Source organism: Scardinius erythrophthalmus, assembly GCF_964197995.2.
Source record: "Scardinius erythrophthalmus genome assembly, chromosome: 23".
In the NCBI taxonomy this organism is placed as follows: domain Eukaryota; kingdom Metazoa; phylum Chordata; class Actinopteri; order Cypriniformes; family Leuciscidae; genus Scardinius; species Scardinius erythrophthalmus.
The window spans coordinates 17,776,392-17,797,843 of record NC_138243.1 but is presented as its reverse complement, the minus strand read 5'-3'; the positions used below and the strand labels follow the sequence as shown (position 1 = coordinate 17,797,843).

The 21,452-nt window shown below is 37.3% G+C and overlaps 1 protein-coding gene across 1 annotated transcript; it reads right to left on the bottom strand.

The window, feature by feature from the left end:
- Nucleotides 1-711: 711 nt before the first annotated feature.
- Nucleotides 712-20,842, bottom strand: ehd1b (EH-domain containing 1b). Its single transcript, XM_081354661.1, has 5 exons — nt 20,057-20,842; nt 15,903-16,000; nt 3,920-4,332; nt 2,335-2,499; nt 712-2,121 (listed from the first exon to the last, which is right to left on the bottom strand). The coding sequence occupies exons 1-5, from the start codon at nt 20,455-20,457 to the stop codon at nt 1,600-1,602; spliced, it is 1,599 nt and encodes a 532-aa protein (XP_081210787.1). The 5' UTR covers nt 20,458-20,842; the 3' UTR covers nt 712-1,599.
- Between the last annotated feature and the right edge of the window lie 610 nt (nt 20,843-21,452).

Sequence of the window (21,452 nt, the reverse complement as noted above, 5' to 3'; positions counted from 1 at the left end):
CCTGACACAGCCCCAGTTTAGCTTTTCATAGTGGCATTTGGGGCCACCAAGAGTTCTCCTATATAGCAGTAAAAGTTCTAAGGTAAGACTTTCCTCTTAAAAACTATTCACAAAGCTGCTGAGACCAACTTTTACTAAGGAATAGATAAGCTAAGAGTAAAGGCAGGGTTGACCACATTGCTATGGATGATGTTAACACACTTACTAACCATGCACACAGTGATTGGCTGATGGGGAGGGGTCTCTGTCACTGATTTAATCATAGAAGTAGAACGAGGTATCATGTTGCCATATTCAAGATTTTAAAATAAAAATGGTGCCATATTCATATAAAGGTTTTAAAATAAAAATGTTTCACAGATTTAGGAGCTGGCTTTAGCACTAAAATGCTTTGTGAAATACTCCAAGAGAAATAAATTAGGACTGACACGGCCATTATTTTTTAGAGTTTCTCCCAAATCTGCAAGTTAAGACTTACTTTAAGCCTTAAGATGTTTGTGAATACGGCCCCTGGTATCATAATCATTCACACACTCGGTATAAGCACGAGTATATAAAGACAGTGTACTAGTAGGCTATTCAGGACATATATTGCTCATTGTTTTAAAATTTATCTCAATTTACAATCCTTTTATGAGGACTTTTATTTATTTAAAAAAAATATCCTCCTCAAATACTCTGTATAGAAAAATAAGAGAAGACAGGCAGGCTTGTGGTAGAATTTTATTATTGCAAACTAGACAATTTTTTTACATATGAACAGTATTTATAGTGTATAAAAGCTTTTGATATTGTAGCAGGGTGAGGCACTCAAGAACATATAGAGACCAATGCAACGGTGCTGCTACTTGTATCACTGACACAGATCATACAGTAGAAGTCTCTGTCTGTTGAACGTCTTGTCACAGACAATCTGTTTTGAACCATCACGATTGATTATGCAACACCAGTTAACATACAATACAAAAATGCAGCACTGTTTTTTGCGGTGTTTTATAGTGCTAAAAAATTGTCAAATTGGCGAGTCCAAATTGTAAAACCAAAACTGGACAAAACTACAAAATTGTTTAACTGAAAGTTTCAAAGGATAAATCTGAATAGCCTGAAACCATCAGCGAAGTTAATGGAGTGTAAGAATGAAAAAGAACCATTTCTCCTTGCAAGTATGAAGCAGCATCATTGTAAAGATCAGGAACAAGTAAATGCCTCTAAAAGATTTCTAATATTAGCCTATATTTTGGTCACACTGGACTCCTCTCCCTGCCGTTGTACATGCTTAAATAGAATTTAGCTACATCTAGCATTTGAGAAATACGATAACAGGATGCTATCTAATTTATTTATATTTTTAAACTTTTGATTAGGTTCCTAACTACCGGTCTATCAAGAACAAAGAAGATAATATTAGTGAGAATGACAAACTGTAGTGATAGATAAGTTAAAAGCTATTTTGGCTCTTTTTCCGCAGCTAATGCATTCTGTATAATTAGATCATAAATTCTGTTTATATATTTTCATATTTATAGACCCACCCTTCCACCCATATCCATAACCTCTACAAAGTTTGGCTCAAAGATAACATTTATTTTCCCAAATTGTTTACAGTCCTCGTTTAGAAGGGGGCACAAGGTGATCAGGAAGATCAGCAGGTAACTCGTGACCTTCCAGTTTAACCTTGATGAGGTGGTTAGCTAGGGCAAACTCCTCATCATCCAGGTACCCATCCTTATCCACATCAGCGAGCTTCCAGATTTTTCCAAGAACGTTGTTGGGCAGTTTGGATTTGACCATCTCTTTCTTGGCCATGGCACCAGAGACCTTCCCGTTGACAGGTGACAGGGTGTAGAAGATCTCGTCGTAAGTTGGCTTGTCTTTCGCCACTATCCACTCCAGCTCATCAATGCCTTCACTAGCACCCTCTCCATAGCCATGCCCGAAGGGTCCATTCATGGTGCCCTCAAAGGCACCACCCTGGACAGACTGGCTGGGCATGGCAGCCTCCTCCTGCCGAACGAGGGTCATGAGTTTGGCAATGTCGTTGGCCAGCATGTCCTCTACTGCTTCCAGCAACTTGGGCTTCAATCCCTGAAACTTAGTGAAGTCCTGACCAGCAAGGACTTCCTAATGACGAGGACAACAAATACGCAAAAAAAAAAGAAGCATATTCTACACTTAGAGGATGAGATAATATTTTTGGGATTTTTTAATCTAGTAACTAAAATAAAACAAGGAGGTAAATTGTTACAAAATAATTTTTATTACTCTTAAAATCTTTGGGCAAAAAATATCATATATATATTCAAAATATTGGGACAGATGGGACCATTTCCATACCTGCATTTTACTGAGTTTAGGGAAATCACCAGGGGAGATCTGATGTTCTTTTTCAATCTTTGTGTAGATTTCACCCAGGTTAGCGATGAGTTCCTTTTTCTTATTCTCTTTCCCAAAAACATTTGGCATTTCTTTCTTCAAAGAACTGATGATGTAGGCTTGAACCTGGAGAGAAAACATTGTCATAACATATAATATTTCAAATAAATCTGTGTTATATTGATATTTGAGCAATTTATATACGAGCAATTTGTCAATTTGAGAGAGACTTGAATGATATAAGAAAATGTATGATAATAATGTATACATACATACCAAGGCTGCATTTATTTGATCAAATACAGTAAAAACAGTAATATTGTGATATAGGCTATTAAAATAGAAAACAATTTTTCAATTGTAATATATGTTAAATTTATATTGCATTGTTGGTAAAAACTGAAATTTTCAGCATCATTACTCCAGTCTTCAGTGTCACCTGATCTTTCAGAAATCATTATGCTGATTTGGGGCTCAAAAAAAAGAAAAGAAACTTGCGCTGCTTAATATTTTTGTGGAAACTATTAATCCATTTTTAATATGTTTTGATGAAAAGAACGTTCAAAAGAATAGCATTTATTTTAAAATAGAAATATTGTGTAACATTATAAATGTATTTTAGTGTAATTTTTAATCATTTTAATGTGTCCTTGAATGGTAATGGATCATGGTTTCCACACAAAAAAAACAGCAAAAAAACGGGTTTGAACATTTAGAATAATGAGAAATGTTTCTTTATTACCAAATCAGCATATACATATGGTACTGAAGACTGGACTAATGGCTGCTGAAAATTCAGCTGTGACACAGGAATATATTACAGTATTATATATAAAAAAATACTTAAAAAGAAAACTGGTTTTTTTTTTCACATTTTAAATTATTGCAGTGCAACTCTTCCCAGTCTGTCTGAAACACTGTTATGTTCCTGTCTCTATGAAGCTCCTCTTTCCGAAGAGCACATTGTGCTCTGGTTGGTCACCTTGACCAGTGTGTTGTGATTGGTCAACCGCTTCCTGAGTGTTTCGGAAATGTCACTCCCCTTACCATAACAGCAAGTTTCAAAACATTACTCAACTTAACCAGGCCTCGCCACCCTTTATTGTGTATACCTTAGGTGGGAATTATTTAAGTGAGGAATATTGTGATGTATACGTTCCCAGAAGAAAACTTAAGACTGCAATGGAGGCGTTTCTGGGAATTCAGAAACAGTGCTTACTGATATAGAAATTAAATCTCTTTAGAGAGGACTTGGTGCTTTGTAACTTTCAGCAACATTACACACTAAAGAGAGTTAAAATTGTATAAAAGCAAAATAGGACCCCTTTAAAAAAAAATGTGTTACACGTAAAAGGAAGACTTATAAAACTTCCTAGACAATAAACTTGGATCACATCTTAGGTGGACAATTTATAAAGTGATCATATGAGGGCACCACACACCAGGTTACTAATCCAAACAAAAAAATTCAAAGAACTTTAAATCTAAAATGTGTCAAAAAGACACCTCTACATTATAACTAACTATAAAAGGTTTAATTTCTTACTTTGGCAAGACGTGCCCGTTTGATAAGGTCGTTCAGCTTGCGCAATGCTGCATTGCGTGGAAGTCCCTGGATGTCACGGAAAAGGTCTTGTTCCTCTGCCTCAAACAGTTTCCTGTTATCAGCAACCAGGAGAGGCTGAGCCCAGAAAGAACCAATGTACACTCGGATGACCTCTGGGGTGTTGACGATTTTACCGAGAGACCACATGAGGGCGCCATAGACCCTCATGAGCTGCTGGGTTCCGATCTGATCAGCTTTGTTGAGCACCACCCGCATCTTGTCCTCATGGTTTTTCAGAGCTCGGATCACCTCAGAGAACTCGTCGGAGATATCTAACTTGTGTGCGTCAAAGAGAAGAATGATGCGGTCCACACGTTCAGCAAACCATTCGAGCACAGCAGCAAAGTCATAACCTGAAACAGAGATAAGGATATGACATTTTTAATACAAGACGAGGCTTTAACAAACAAAAAAGTTAATCCACTTAATAAATAGTCATTCAGTTTATTTAATGCAAAGGGAACTTGTTTGTGTATGTGAGCTTTCTTTTCTTTGAGCTTTCTCTTTCCATCCAGATAAAGGACAGTACATCAGTCAGCAGATATTTGATCCAAGAACTTCCTGATCTTGCCCATATCACTCAACAACACCACCACAAACAAGCAGAAATTCATTAACAGGTAAACTCACACAATACAAAATGTGTGAGTTTTGCTGTCAAAGGAAAGTCTTTACGTAATAGAACCCATTTCCTTTTATCCAGTCCTTTAATCTTGCACTACACCGCTACTGGCTCATTAGGGTGGAGTACAGCTGCCCTTAAACATGAGGGGGAAAAAACAGATGAAGAGACGTCTGGTCAACTGCAGCGAACAGACATCACGTCCACTCACGCTGGCAAACAGGAAAGAGAATAAATTGTCCCACAGAAACTCCTTCCTCTCCTCATGTTTGGTTATTTTCTTGTATGGTTAAAAGGATCACAGGGAACAATGGAAATCGGAGTAAAATATTTTGACAGTAGCCAAGGAGATGACGAAGTGTCAAAACTAAATTTAAGATGCTGGGATATGAAACGAATGTGTGGTAATGGGAAAAGTCTGCGTACTCCAAAATACCTAAGAGGAAATGTCTACATTTTTTTAAGTCTTTTTTGCATTCACATTTTTCAACAAGGGTCAGCATTAATATCGCTAGACTTGACAAATTCAGCGGTCTTTCCAAAAAGCTAGGCTACTTATGAGATCTTGAGGGTTTAATCTTCAGAGATTTCTCTATATGCCACAATACACATGCTAAAGCTAAAGAATTTCCAACCCAACTCTCCTGCTTACTGAGACAGAAGTTACCAATTTATATTTGGATTGTGTAGAGTGTGTGGAAGACAGGAAAGACTGTGTCCCTGCTCACAACAGTTGTGTCAACGTCAGCAGGATGTGAAATCTGGATCTGAATCCAACATGGGCGTGACTTCACGGATACACTACTCTGCTTTATTGACAGTTATCCATCACAATATTCTTAGCAATACTAATGAAACAAGCCGTTATGATATACAATGCAATGCAATAAAATGCAAAGACAATAATAAAAAAAGCAAATGCACAATGCAAAAAAAAAAGACCTTAAGACCTTAATTGAATTTGTGTGTGTACCAGAAATGCAGTAATTTGGTACACACTTAGTAAATAATGTGATACATTTTTTTTAAAAAATAACTATTGTTCTTTTTGCCAGCAGTTATGAATTTACTGTGGGTAGATTAGCCATACAAGAAGGCTTAAAGGCTTTTTTTATGCATCTAAATCAGCATTCTTTATGAATAGGATCCATTTTCTTCACGAGTTTCTTTAGTCTACATTCAGAGCAGATAACTGAATGAACTAAACTGAAACTGAACTAACACTGATAAGCTGGTTGTGTATACAGTTACACATTAATATGGCTGGTAAAGACTGTGACAGCAGAGGTAGCTCATATGGATGGAATTTTTACTCTGTTTTTCCCTAATGGTATGGCTTTTTCCAATTCTTTGCTTACTTTCCTTCTAATACTTTCCAAAAGCATATCCTTGTGTAAACTATGGGATATCCTTGTTTATGTAAGAATGCCATAGTAACAGTGTTTGTTCCTGCACTAAAATATGTACAAGTGGGCACACAAAAGCTGCACTTAATAAAATAAATTGAAATTTCAAAATTGCAAATAGCAAGACAGTTTTATCTAGACTAATTTAATTCTCCTCTTGCTGGTGCAGTTGCGGTTACAAACATACTTTGCATCATTAAATGATTCATTCAATTCATGAACAAACAAAAGCAAATTAATGAATGAACAACAAATGCACAGACAAATGAATGACGACAGACTAAATGAATGACCGAGGAAACTATGCAGATAAGCAAATATAAAAAATAAATTACACCAGCTATCTATAAAGATGATGGTTTTGTACATATGTACAGTGAATACAGGGCTGGGACTTAAAGTTTACAACCAACACAAAGATCCAACCACCATAAATAGGCATTTGGTTCATGCTGGTCTGAAGGTTGGACTAAATGTCCGTAAAGGAAAAAAAGAGAGAAAAAAAGAAAGACATTTGGCTCAGTATAGATGGCTGTCATTTAGATTTTAGTATTGCCTCCACCCTGCTAAAATCTAATCCAGACATTGACCCATTATCTCTCTGCCTGAACAAAAAAAAAAAACATTACAAGAACACTCGAGATATGAAAGCATGCATAGTAGGGGTGTAAGAAAAAATCGATACACTTGAGTATCGCGATATTTTATTTTGCAATACTGTATCGATTTTCAAAAACGCAATATCGATTTTTTTTTTTTTTTTTTTTTTTTTACGTCCAAAAATATTCATGGTAAGACCGTAAGACAGTGGTTCACGTTTATGTTGTTTAAATCCCTACCACTAGATAGCTATGCTGAGACGCACCACTAGTGTCCTCGCCAGGCTCGCCTATAACGGTGCGTGTCCACTGGACATTTTAGGATTGACAGCGGACCGGAGAAAGCGTTGAGAGCGACCGAGAGCGTCAAAAAGTTGGGCAGTTCCTTTATACAAATATCAAGCGAAAAAACGCAGTCGGCAGCCAATTGCTGTGAGGTTCGGGATGTGACGTCTACCTTGAGAGTTTAAACATATGCAAATTGTGCCGGAGTTTATGCTGGATTTAGTGCGTAAATCATTTTGTTTACAAATTAGACGTTGTGCAGTTGTTATATAGCCTATATGTTAAATATTTCATTTTGGATGTGTTTATTGTGATTATATTGGCTGGTTTTATAAAAGTTTATACAACTGAAAGGATATCTTTGCTTGGTGCATTTGGAAACAAAGCTTGTCTATTTCTAAATGTAATCGCGTGCATCGTTCACACCAAACGCGCGAATAGAGCATCTGGCGCGAGTGATTGCAATGTTAAGTCAATGCAAAGACGCGTTTACGCGCGTCTGGGGGTCCTGCGGCACGAGGCGTTTAGTGCGGCGCGGTTCGCCTCATTCGCGCGTCCAGTTCTTTTAAAATCTTTTATCACATAAAACTTGATTTCAATATGACACATTTATTTTGTTCACTTTCATCCACTTTCATTCATTTTCGTCCAGTTCACGTTGTTGTTTTGTATTGTGACAGGGGCTATGTACCTATTTTCTTTTATTATGGCCTACTTGAGCATATAAACATTTGCTCACTAAGAACCTGTAAACCACAAGCCCAAACTGGCAGTTTGATTTTCTGTGTACTGATTTGTTTACCTAAAGTAAACTTCTTTGACTTTTATGCACATCATGTCTTTTTTTTAAATATTTTTAATATATTTTACTTTTAAAAAATCCCAATATATCGCCTTATGCACAGTATCGAAATATATTGCAATATATTGAATCGTGACTCATGTATCGTGATACGTATCGTATCGCCAGATTCTTGCCAATACACAGCCCTAATGCATAGATGTCATTTAACAAGCACTCAGTAAAGGTTAACCCCTGGTTTTTGTACCATGAGACCCTAGAAACAATATATAATATCTAACGCGAATGTCAATAAATAACTGGGAGGTTTTAGTGTTTAGTAATGGGAGCCCTTGTCTTGCAGCATCTCTGCAATAAGGTTTGCTCATAACATATTAAGCAGCAGCTGTTTCTGAAACAGTTGTGAATGTTGCTTAACAGGTGTCGACTGGAACACTGATTCAGACCAGATGAATAGCTACAAACTATTAAATGTTTAGGATTGTGGTGGCTATGTTGCTTTTGTCTTTCAGCTCTGACATGGACATTTTCTATAGTTTAATCTTAACTTTAAATAATAATAAATAAAAAACAGCCCTCAAAATTCTCTCTTTGTAATACCGTCATACATTTGACAGTAGTGCCATAATATCAGAGGGGAGAAATGTTGGAGAATACATTCAAGGTCAGTAAGATTGTTTTAATGTTTTTGAAAGAAGTCTCATGTTCACCAAGGCTGCATTTGATCAAAAATACAGTAAAACAATAATATTGTGAAATATATTAAAACAGATAACAAACATCCTTTTTTTTAAATTGTAATAATATTTTAAAATATAATTTATTTCTGTGATGGCAAAGCGGCATTTTTAGCATCATTACTCTAGTCAACTATCAACTATCAATCCAACAGACATCTTGTATTTGACAGATAAAATGTCTTTGAACCCACTGATTAACCATGTTACATACCATTCAGTCCTTGAAAACTGAATTAAACAATTTATTTCATAATAATATGCTATTATATTATATCAGCAGCATGCATGTGAGAATTATGGGAGGGGGCCTGAAAAGGTTGTGAGCATTCATCTGTACATGGAAGGAAATTATCCTTTTCCAGTACCAGCACATGTAAATGTGGCACCTCCACAAATTCCTGGAAAGCACAGGGAGAGGAAGAATGGAGAAATCTGCTGTAATGATCTACATAAACAATAGCACATTCTCAGGGGATCAGTTTATCCAAGCTTTAAATAAGTCATTAGAAATATAATTTATGTACACTCTTCATAATAAAAGGCACTGATTTACACAGAAGATGGCAACATGGACTTGTGATAAAAGGCATAATGCATAAAACTAGCCCATTGACATAAGATGTTCATCAGTCTCAACAGATGTGATTTCAGAAGAGAATAAAAGAGTGCTTTAATAAGTATATTAAGTAAAGCATTATGGGATGCTATCAGTGACACGCAGCAAAGCCTCCTAAACATTGTAGAATTAATGTGGGCACTGTGTACAGTAAACAGGAGAGGTACTAGAGCAGAGCCCTGTGGAACACTATACAGTTTAAGACAAGGACACAGAGCAACATTTAGGAAATAAAACAAAAGAATAAAGTGCACACATAAAGGGATCACAATGGAATTTGATTCTATATTCACGGAATTTCAAATAAAAAAGCTAAAAATTAAAATGTATATTTTGACTTATTTGAAATATAAATCGCAATCTTATATGAATAAGAATTCTGTTTTCCACAATCACAAACACTAATTGATATAATTAGGGCTGCACAATGTTTAGTTTTAGCATCGATATCACGATGTGCACATCTGCAATAGTCACATCGCAGGATGTGCAATGTAGTATAGGGTCCGTAGTTGATACGTGATCCATACGGGCCAGCTGCCCCCGGTTTTAATTGCAAAGTTTACCCATCATAGAGTGAGTTTATCATTTGCATGTGTTTCTAAGTCCTGTCAGTTTAAACATCAAGAGCGCTATTTTGTGTGCACACACAGAGCCATGCACACAGCACATGAAGTTCATGAACAACGAATTCCCTTCCCTTTCTTATCGATTTGTGCTTGAACGGAAATGTGCATGGAAAATTAAGTCAAAATGCCCGTCTCAACGAGCTTCCCCGTAAACGCAGTCGGTAATGGTCATTACCGGTATCGGATATGTGCATTTGTCTTAAAGTGACAGCAGCCCAATATACCCGCAACCGTTTGTCACACCAAATTAATCAAACAACAAAAGAGAAAGAGAAAATCCCTTATGTAGCTTTAACAAAGATAAGCTGTATTAATTATATATATATTTAATTTATACAGTGAAGACTATACAGTGTTATTTTACATTTGATTATTCAATGTCTGTACTGTTTATTTCCCTGAAAAACAAAAGCACTGCTTATGTCTTTGTTCTATTTTATTCATATATGCTTGTTATTTGTTTATTATTTTCTACCAATTTACCCCAATCATCCTAGAATAATTAATTCTTCACAAATAGAACTATTCAAATCATCAGGTGAAATTGATTTCATATTGCAATATATATCACAGAAAAACTAATTATCGCAATGTCAGTTTTTTCCAATATCTTGCAGCCCTATTTATAATACCAAAACCATCTCTTGTTAAGATATAGCATCTGAAAATTAGGCAAGGAAAAAATATTTGGTTGGGAATAGTGGTTTGGGAATAGCCCAGTATGAAGCTTGAAACAGTATGCATTCTGATTATAAATATATATATATATATAAATATATAATTTTGAAGTGCCTTGTCGTTTACTGCTTGCAAAGTCTAACTGCAGTCAGGGGAAGGGGGATGGATGTGAAGTCAGCAGATTTCAGAAGATTATTAACTGACCTTAAAAGGTCTACGAATGAGCAGGACATTTTTAGGGTTTAAGGTTGAAAGTTAAAACATGGCATGCTATCAAAACTATTATAAGCAGTCCTCACTGATCTATTCTTCTATAAAGTCAGCGCAGGAGTTCAGAACCACAATATGGAGACCACATTGCTGTGAAGAATGAAGTGGGAGGAGATAAGAATTTTTATTTTAGTTTTTTCATTAAATGCGGAGAGAGAAAAGGACTGCATTAAAATAGCAAGCACACTCATCCTCTTCCAAAGAACAGCATGACTGTGGCTTGATCTCCAAATAGTTGTCATTCCTGAATATCCATGTTTTTCAGATCAGTTACAAAACTGATCATCCCATTATTCTCAGACAGGCCCAGATTTCCTCCTAAACTTATTGCTGTTAGGATATTGTATTCACACATGACATCCACTTGACCTCAGACTGTAACTGGCTACAAGCCACATTATGATCTACGACAAGGAAATGACTAACACTTTATGTGTGAATTATTGTCCGTTTTGTTGTAAATTCTTCCTATGTAGGACTTGAAATAAGAGCCAAATACTAACATTTTCCATGTTTAGATAATGACACTACCAGGGCTTTCCTTATACATTTCCCTCCACTAGCATTCAATTACTGTAACATCAGTAAAGAGGAAGCTTTGAACACAATAGAGACAGAATCTTTAAATAAATGCATTTTGTGAAGAGACGGACTTTCCATACGCATCACAAGCTTTGTGAATAGCTTTCAGGGGAAAATAAACAATTGTTATAATGTTAGTTATAACGGTTATAAGTAGGCTACATTAAAGTATATATATAGTAACATTATAAAAATAAATGTCCAAAACACGTTGGCCACAATTACTGGCAACCCTAGAATTTTTTATGAGTAAAACATCCCTGAAATATATTAAATATATTATATATATATATATATATATATATATATATATATATATATATATATATATATATATATAGCACAACAGGGTGACTAGAACATGAAATTGCCACTATAACAACTTGTTTTACAGGAGCAAAAATATGAGGAAACACAATAGCCAAATTCCCTTAATCATTTATCACAATGAGTTAAAAGCCAAAGAATATAGTTCTGATGTGCAGAAAAAGATTGTTGAGCTTCACAAAACAGAAAGTGGCTGTAAGAAAATAGCTAAAGCATAAGCATTGAAAAGTTCCCATTTCCACTATCAGGACAATAGTTAAGAAGTTCCAATCAACTAAAGATGTTACGAATTTGCCTGGAAGAGAAAATGTGTCTATAACGTCCTAAAGTACGGTGAGGAGGAACGACTGAGTGGCCAAAGACTCTCCAAGGATCACAGCTGGAAAATGCACAGATTACTTGAGTCTTGGGGTCAGAAAGCCTTTTTTTTTTTTTTTTTTTTTTTTTTATCAAACAGCACCTACATCACCACAAGTTGTTTGGGAGATTTTCAAGAAAACTCCAGCATAAACAGTCGTCAGACACAACTGGAACTTCAAAAGGGACCAGATTCAATTGTGGGCCAATTTCTTACAGAATTTTGGACATTTTGTTAAGATACATGGTATCATGGATTCTAGCAAATACCAACAGATAAAAAAAAATCAAAACCTGACGGCCTCTGCTAGAAATCTTATAATGGGCAGTGGTTGGATCTTCCATCAGGACAACAATCCAAAACAAACATCAAAATCAACACAAATGTGCATGTCACTGAGAACAAAATGAAGCTGCTGCCATGACCATCCCAGTCCCCAGACCTGAACCCTATAGAAAATGAGTGGGTTGAACTGAAGAAAAGCATCACCAACATGGATCTGGGAATCTGAAGAGATTCTGTATGGAGGAATGGTCTCTGATCTCTAGTCAGGCGTTCTCCAAACTCATCAGGCATTTTAAGAGAAAACTCAGAGCTGTTATCTTGGCAAAAGGAGGTTGCAGAAAGTACTTAATAAAAGGGTGCCAATAATTATAGCCAACGTGTTTTGGAGAAAATCATTTATTTCATAATGTGATTTACCCCCCACTAAAAGGATAAACAATGCAGATTTATTTTTACAGCCATCTTTAATCATATTTACCAGAGGTGCCAATAATTCTGACCACAACAATTTATATACATATGTGTATACAGTAAACATACATATTATGTATTATCCTGCCTGAAAGAGGCCACAGCCACCAGGGAATACCATTTCCATGAAAGGGTGAACATGGCCTGCAACAATGCTTAGGTACTAGGTGGTACGTGTCAAAGTAACATCCACATAGATGGCAGGACCCAAGGTTTCCAAGCAGAACATTGCTCAAAGCATCACATTGCCTCAGCCGGCTTGCCTTCTTCCCATAGTGCATCCTGGTGCCATCTGTTCCCCAGTTAAGCAACGTACACACACCTGGCCATCCACGTGATGTAAAAGAAAACGTGATTCATCAGACCAGGCAACCTTCTTTCATTGCTCTGTGGTCCAGGTCTGACGCTCACGTGCCCCACTGTTGCCGCTTTCGGCGATGGACAGGGGTCAGCATGGGCACCCTGACTGGTCTGCAGCTATGCAGCCCCATACGCAACAAACTGTGATGCACTGTCTATTCTGACACCTTTTTATCAGAACCAGCAATAACTTCTTCAATCTGACCTATAGTAGCCTGTCTGTTGGATCGGACCACATGGGCCAGCGGGCCTTCGTTCCCCACGTGCCTCAATGAGCCTTGGCCGCCCATGACCCTGTTGCTGGTTCACCACTGTTCCTTCCATCACAATTTGGTCCTTGTCAAACTAGCTCAAATCCTTACACTTGCCCATTTTTCATCAACTTTGAGGACAAAATGTCCACTTGCTGCCTAATATATTTTAAAATATAATTTTTTTGTAACATTCATAACCAAACAATTTCAATAATTATTGATTTCAATTGCTAAAATGTTTCAAAGACGTAATTTCACATATCAAGCATTAGCACTAATGCACATCTCAAAATCCTTCATTTTATTCAAAATCTCCTCATTTCTTGGCAATCTAATACAATAGAATCTTTGTGGTGACTATCAGGTGAGCCTTCGCTGTGTCCTGTCTCTAGAGTCTGAATTCTCTCAGTCGTCACGCCTTCACCATCATCACTATCAATCTTTATGGCTCTCATTCTGCCTCATAGAGAGAAAGAGCAAAGGACAGCAAAGAGAAAGTAACCCTGGCCTCTGGTGGAGAGCTGTTACCTCTCTTGCTCTTTTTAACGAGTCCAAGACCTTGTGACTAAAACCATGTGTGAAAATCACTGAGGTAAGTTCAGAGTGCAGTACATGGGATGCATACTATGATCTCACACAAACTTATACAACTATGTATCAGCCTGGAAATACTTTTCCCATTCACTAATGATGTTTTTACATCCGCCCAGGCACTGCCAAGCTCTGGGGGGGGGGGGGGTGCTTATCAGAGACAATAGGGTGCGGCCCATTTGAAAGTAATCCTAAATAATGTGAGATAAAGATGTACGGTGTGGAATGCAAGAGTGTTCATGAACACCTGGTTATTGTCATCCACTTATGTCTGTACTCTCTCATGGAGCTCACAGGCAATTCTCCTATGTATACCACCACCAGATCAGATCACCCCCTTATACAAAAACTTATACTTGTGTGTCTACCATTGTAAAATGATCCATACCATGGTAGTAAATGATTATCATTATCATGTACCATGGTATTTAATATGGTACACCAAGATACTCAAAGAATACCATGGTACACCTGTCCAAAAAACATGATATTACCATGATTTTGTGGTATCTTAAAATCTTTAAAAAAAAAGTAGCAGAACCATAAAACAGTATTATTTCAGTATTATTTATATCCAAACATGATGTTAGCATGGTTTCATTTTAAACACAACAAAACATAGAAGTGCCATGGTATAAAAAAATAGCAATCTGTAGTAGGGATGTGCCCGAAGCTATATCTTATTCGGAGAGGCATGGATAATGAATAACGTATTCTACAGAGCCCTAAAGGGACATGGTGATGAAAAAAAATATGATACGGGAGGAGAAATTATAGTTTAATGCTTTTGCGCCAAACATTTGCGTTCCCCTAAAAAGCTTTTGCGAGCTTTTTTTCCCTCTCATCTCCTGTATTTTTTTTCATCACCATGTCCCTTTAGGGGTGCCGTAGAATGAGTTATTCATTATCAGTTTCTTTCCGAATAATTCAGAAATTCGGCTTTTGGTATTCGGCTTCAGGCACATCCTTAGTCTGTAGGTATACGTTAAAAAAACCTTGGTACCATTTTACCATGCCCACAAAATATGTTATTACTATAAACATATCCAATTTTTTGTGAGTGTACTCTTGTCTGTCTTGTGCCGACAGCAGGAAAGCCATCCCGACGTACATTATACATGCTCAATAACACATAACTGAATCTTTGAACGTGGATGCATTCGTGCAGCCCGCTCATTTGTACGTCCTTACCACACCCTCTCTGTTCCGCGGTAATGTCTGTTTCCTGGCCTGAGCTGTCGCCCCTCTTTGTCAGACTGTTATCTGTAGATGCCACTCACCCTCTGATCACATTTACATGGTCTTCAGGGAAAGCCAAGGAGAGGCCCGCACGCACGCACACACACACACACACGCGCCACAGCAGATAGACAAGCACAGGAAGAGTCTTAACGTGACACCGGTTACCACACACACAATGCTCTCTTAGAGTTTTCTTGAATAAACAACATACCAACATGCTCCATTGTCATTTCTGAGCCTGTAACAGGTCCAGACTAGTCAATTATACTTCTAGGGAAGCAAAAATCCTGTACCTTATCTCCTGTGCTGCTTAAGGGCAATTAACCATCAAACACACTGCCTAAGGGCTATTTGAACATTTTAGACATTTTTGCACCATTTTTGTTTTCAGTGAGGGCTTAGAAAATCCATTGTTCTTGCCAAATCATAGTATTTGATGGGAAAGGACAGTCCGCATTGTCATTATAGAATAATTAGTTTTTCAACTTCCCTTCCTTCCTACAGGAAAAAAACCTTTGGAAGAAGAGTGGGTTTGTTGTGCTGTAATGTAAACAGGAGAACTAAAAATACTTCCCTCTTAACACTCCCATAATGCAGAAGCTAACTAAATTAACCTCACTTCCTTTGCCTGGGACATATGTTACACACTCACAGCTGTCTATGCAAATGGCACTTGTATTAATAGGACAAAGAGTATGAAGTTGTGGTAACTCTGGGAAGGAAAGTCAGGGGATGATAAAAGAAATGAAGACGGCAATTATAGAAAGAGGAAATTAAAAAAAAAAACAAAAAAAAAAAACACATACCTCTGCTGATCCGCTGTTTCTCTCCGGACAGAATTCCAGGAGTGTCTATGATGCTGATGCTGTCCAGCACTGCATTTGGCATCTGAGCACATACAAACCTGAGAGAAGAGGATCAAACATTAAAAAAAAAGGATAGATCCTTGAAACAATCAGACATTTCACCATTGGGCCTAGTGATCTTGCAGTAATGTTTTTAGTGCAACATGACTGATTGGAAGGAATTCCCTCCTTGTTCTCTCTCGCCAAATCTTATCATTCCAACACTTATCTCAGCTTTTCCATTACCATATGTTTGCAGCTTATCTTTCTGTGCGTTCTTCATTTATGTGCCAACCCATATGCTTTTATTTCCATGTCGTTAACATACCAGCACATTTTAGTCATACAAAAACAACCTTCAACCTCAAACCCCCTCCTTCTGTGTTCCCCGTTATGTATTTTACTCATTCCCACCCCTTTATTTTTCCAGAAAGAGTGCCATCACTTATTCTCTACATGCGGGTACCTTCACTCCTGCAAATCACATCCCATAATTCCGTTCTGCATACATTTCACTCATTACAGGACTTGCTGCCAGTTGACAAAGACAGTTTGTGTCATGATGGCTGATGTAAATCAAAGTAAGCAGGGCCAGAACAGAGACATGTTTCCTTCCATATCCAGAAATCCAACATGTTTATTTTCGAGAATTGAGCAATACATATTTTAGAGTTAACTGATCACATCTAAACACTACTAGCCTGTTTTTGAAGTCAAGCTTCAGAGGTTCAGCAAACATCCTGCAGAAGTTAAAATTCATTTTCTGCATGATGCATATACTACCATTCAAAAGTTTGGGGTCAGTAAGATTTGTTTTTAAAGAGCTTAACACTTATTATTATTCAGCAACAATGCAAAAGTAACCATACAGACATTTATGTTTTCTATTTCAAATAAATCTTTATATTAGTCAAAGAATACTGAAAAAAGTATCACAGTAAGTTTGGTTTAGACTCAGTTTAGACTAAGGCTCGTTCCGCTGCCAGATGGCTATTTTAAAGCTAACACAAGGAGACGGTGCAAGCTGACAACAGAATATACAGACTTAGCCTAAGCCACGGACACACTAAGCTGACAATCGGCCATCGGGCAACGTCAAGCCATTTTAGTCGGCCGAATTAGTTTTTTTGGTGTGTTCTGCACCATTGGCTCTAGTCGGACGCCGTCTGTTTTTTTTGGCCCGATTCAGCATGTAGAATTGGCGTCGGGCCGTCGGTGAGAGAGAGAACTATGATTGACTTTTCAGCTTAGTGAATGCATAAGCATAAAGCAAAGTCGTCAAAATGGTACAGATGTTCTAATTTTATGTCATTTTACATAGTGTTCCTGGGCGAATATTTTAATATTAACATGACCAGAGTGGAATAAAGAAAGTGATCAGCAGGACTGATATTCAAAACGGTAAGCAAGCGCTGCTTTGTTTACGGTATGTGTATCTGCAGCGTCAGTTTCCCTTTTTAAATGACGAATATAGATTAATATTTCTGCAGAATTAGACCGTTGTCTCATTTACACGCAGGCGCAGAGCATGCTAGTTGACAGTTGGCTGTAGTTCTCGCAGTGTGTACAAGTGCAGCTTTTTTGCCCCGACGCAGGCGAATCGAGGCAACAGCACAGTCGGCTTTCATCAGCGCTAGTTCTTTGGTGTCGGTTTAGTGTGTCCCGAATCCCTCCCTTACTGTAAGAGTAAAACTCGGTCTATACACTTCTAGTAAGTAAGTATGGACTGCATATGAACAAACTAATTAGCCTGTGTTGTTAAATATTCAGGGAAAGTAATGCCTCAGCCTCATTTCCCCGTGTGTAGTTTAATCAAGAAAAATGTAAAATTCCAGCTGCTTCCAGGACTTCTTAATGTCCCAAAAACACCACTAAAAATAAATCATTGTATTGCTTTTTTTGATTCAATGACTCCTTGGTGTGCAAAAATTTCAGGAACCAAGCTGACAAAGACACAAATCAAAATGCCTACACAGAGATGCATATCAGAAGAAAAACCTGTTTAGTAAGATAGACAGTTACAGAGCATGTTTCAATGCATAACACCAAAGAGTAAACGGCAACCAACTACGGAAATAACTGTAAATTAACTTAATCTTCACCCTAGTAGAGGTTAAAACACCATATAGGGCTTAGACGTGCACACATTTGCTCTTGGGAAAACTGTTTGACAAACACTACAGTGGTGAGAATCTGCAGTCAGCTATATGGTTCAATACAGGCCAGAGCCTAAGGAAAATGATGAATGCAGCTGCACATGAGGGGAAAGTGCATGCATACTCAAGTTACACATGAGTAGTAGGGAGAGTGGGGACAACAGCACAAAGGCGGAGCATCCATGTTTAACTGAACTACTGGAACAAGGTTAATATGTACTAAAAATCTAGTCACAAGGCATGCACACACCCTTGATACCTCGCCAGTGACCTTCAAGCTACCTTTGAACCTCTCCAACAAGGTCAGAGTGCAAAATACTGGGAGAGAAAATTCAATATGCTTGATAAGCAATAATCAGCATAATATAAAGGAAGCTGGGGTCATATATTTGCAAACGGGGGACACTTTTGTGAGTGAACACTGAAATTGCTGAGTCAGTTCCTCAGATTATCTGTGCAGTGCCTTAGCCGAGTCAGTTCTTTTTAACCTCTTGCCTACCTATTTAAAAAAATAAATATATTCACACAAACAAGTGTCAAAACACTAAAATCTCGGATTTAACATATAGGGCAGCACCCACAGGAAAGTCTCTGATCAATTCATGACTACACTGAACTTCTCAAGAAAATCTGATTTGACCTTAAAACAACACACACGGTCAAGGAGAGGGCTGAAATCTTTAACTATTCCCCTCCCATTCATGATTGACTAATCAACCTACTTATTGCACAAACTGAAAGCATTCCAAGATTTTCTTTAAAAGGACATTTTCGTAGAATAAAACGTATTTTGCCTGCCCAGGCCTGTTGGGGTGTAAATATGATCCATGCATAATATGATCCCTCTAATTCAAGCATTGACCAGCATGGGGTTGTGGCAAGTCCTCATATCTGAAACAAGCACAAGTCAAAGGAAAAGTGTAGTACTAGCCTAGTCCCTAAGAGAAGACACACCCATCTCTGCTCATGTCACATATGTAACATGTTGGAAAGACAACTGTGAGTTGAACTGATACACCATTACAAATGTCAACTCATTTCTTTTCATGTCATTCCTTATGGAGGGCCCCATTCCCCAAGAGCTTGTTAAAAAGACCTTTAAAGGCCTCTGCAGCTGTCAAAACCAGGGTCAGCTGACGTTCCTCTCCGAAGAGGGAACCAAAGACTAACGAGCAAGAAGTTTTATGCACACATAATGTGTATTAATATCTTCAATAATTATTGAAACACAAAGAAAAAGGGAAAGTTTTGCTGGTATACAGGCTTAAAGTTGAGTTCAGGTAAAGCTCTAATGTCAGGTTCAAAAGCTTGAAGACTTTTTCTCCGGGCGTGACAACTATATCTAAAAAGTAACAAAGGCTTGTGAGGATTACAATGAAGCAAATCATATCAGTCTTCAAAAACTGACAGACATAGGCTACATGTTTGCAGGCCAGAGAACATGTGATTCGATGTTGGCTGTCAAAGTGTGTGTTAAACGACATACAAATGACTGTATTACAATAGTGTGAGTGGTAAAAAGCAGGAAAAAGTATGTAATGTACTTAATCAGATCTTCATCAATGATATAAAACACCGGTAGTGAACCAGTTAAGAATTCAGCTTTACTACTGTTAAAGCTCCACCCTTGCAACACAGCTGGCGACTTCAGCATGCAGAAGTATGCTGGGAAAAAAAGGGCAGGAGATTCCATTTTCAGTACAACATGAACACCTTCTTCACCCTTTTTAATGTCCAGAAGGCTCCTATCATCATTACATTTCATAAAAGTAAAGCGGACTAACTTTGTATGAAATACAAAACTTGACAACCTCTTGACAGACAACACCCTGAAAAGCTGCAATCCTCAGCAAAGAAAACCTGAGATAAAAACAACTGCAAAAAACACTGTACTTTGTCAGAATGTGTTTATTTTTAAAAAAGAAGGTTGTTGGAAAGTGTAATGAATGAAGATCTCACCTGTTCAGAAAGGCGTTTCCAAAGGCGTTGAGTTTTCTGAAGGGTTTCTTGGGGTCAACCACTAAAGCATTGCCCGGGATCAGACCCTCTTGTTCCCCGTACATCACCGCTATGAATGAATCGGTGGTCGGTTCGGGGCCTATGCGCATCCCGGGGAAATCCTGCTCCATGAGATGACGAATAAAAGTGGTTTTCCCTGTGGAGTACTGGCCCACTAAAAGTACCATGGGCTTGTTATCGAAATCAGCATCTTCTAGAGCCGGAGAGTGGAAGTCGTGAAAGCGATACGTGTCTTCTAATGGAAATAATTTCGTCCGGTAGAGTCGCTTCAACCCGTCAGAAACAGTCTGAAACAGTTCGGGGTCCTTTTTCTTCCCGTCCTTGTTCGCCCAGCTGAACATATTGCAAAATGTGAAAAATAAACTTGTGTAAAATAAACTACAAGTTCTTTGCTGGTTTCTAGGCAGTTTAATCCAGCGGTTCGAATGAATTACGTTAACGGTCCAATGTCAGATACAGCGGACTGCCAGCGTGGTGGGTTGGTCCTGTCAGCTGTTCAACCAACTGTTGTCTTTTTATGCATTCATTTATATTTTGCTAACTTTGAGTTTTTTAGTAAATCAGACTTAAGTTAGTTTACTCCCTTCAGTTGCGACCTGGCTTGCAGGAGATCGTTTTCTTTTATAGCCGCTTGAGTTGCTCCCAGCCTCCCACAGTCCGAGCACTCTGCGCGTGACAGTGTGAGCTCGCACCCCCAACAACATTTATAATACATTACTATGGACCGGAACTCAAGGGAACTTCCAAAATAAAAGCCCCTCCCTCCATCACCACCTCCCCAAATTGGGGTTTTGTGAAACACAGCTGACGTTCTTTTTTTCTAACAAATAAAGTTTATATTGATTGTAATAACCTTAACTTTTAATTGTTTGAATGAATGTATGAATGAATGTATGTATGAATGAATGAATGAATGAATGAATGAATGAATGAATGAATGAATGAATGAATGAATGAATGAATAATTTAGAGGCCATAAATTACTGCATAGAAATTTATTTCACAACATACAATATAATATAATATAATATAATATAATATAATATAATATAATATAATATAATATAATATAATATAATATAATATAATATAATATAATATAATATAATATGATATAATATGACATGACATGACATGACAAATAACAAAACATAACAAAATATAATATAATATAATATAATAATGTAACAATATAATAAAATATAATATAATATGACATGACATGACAAATAACAAAACATAACAAAATATAATATAATATAATATAATATAGTAATGTAATGTAATGTAATAATATAATATAATATAATATAATATAATATAATATAATATAATA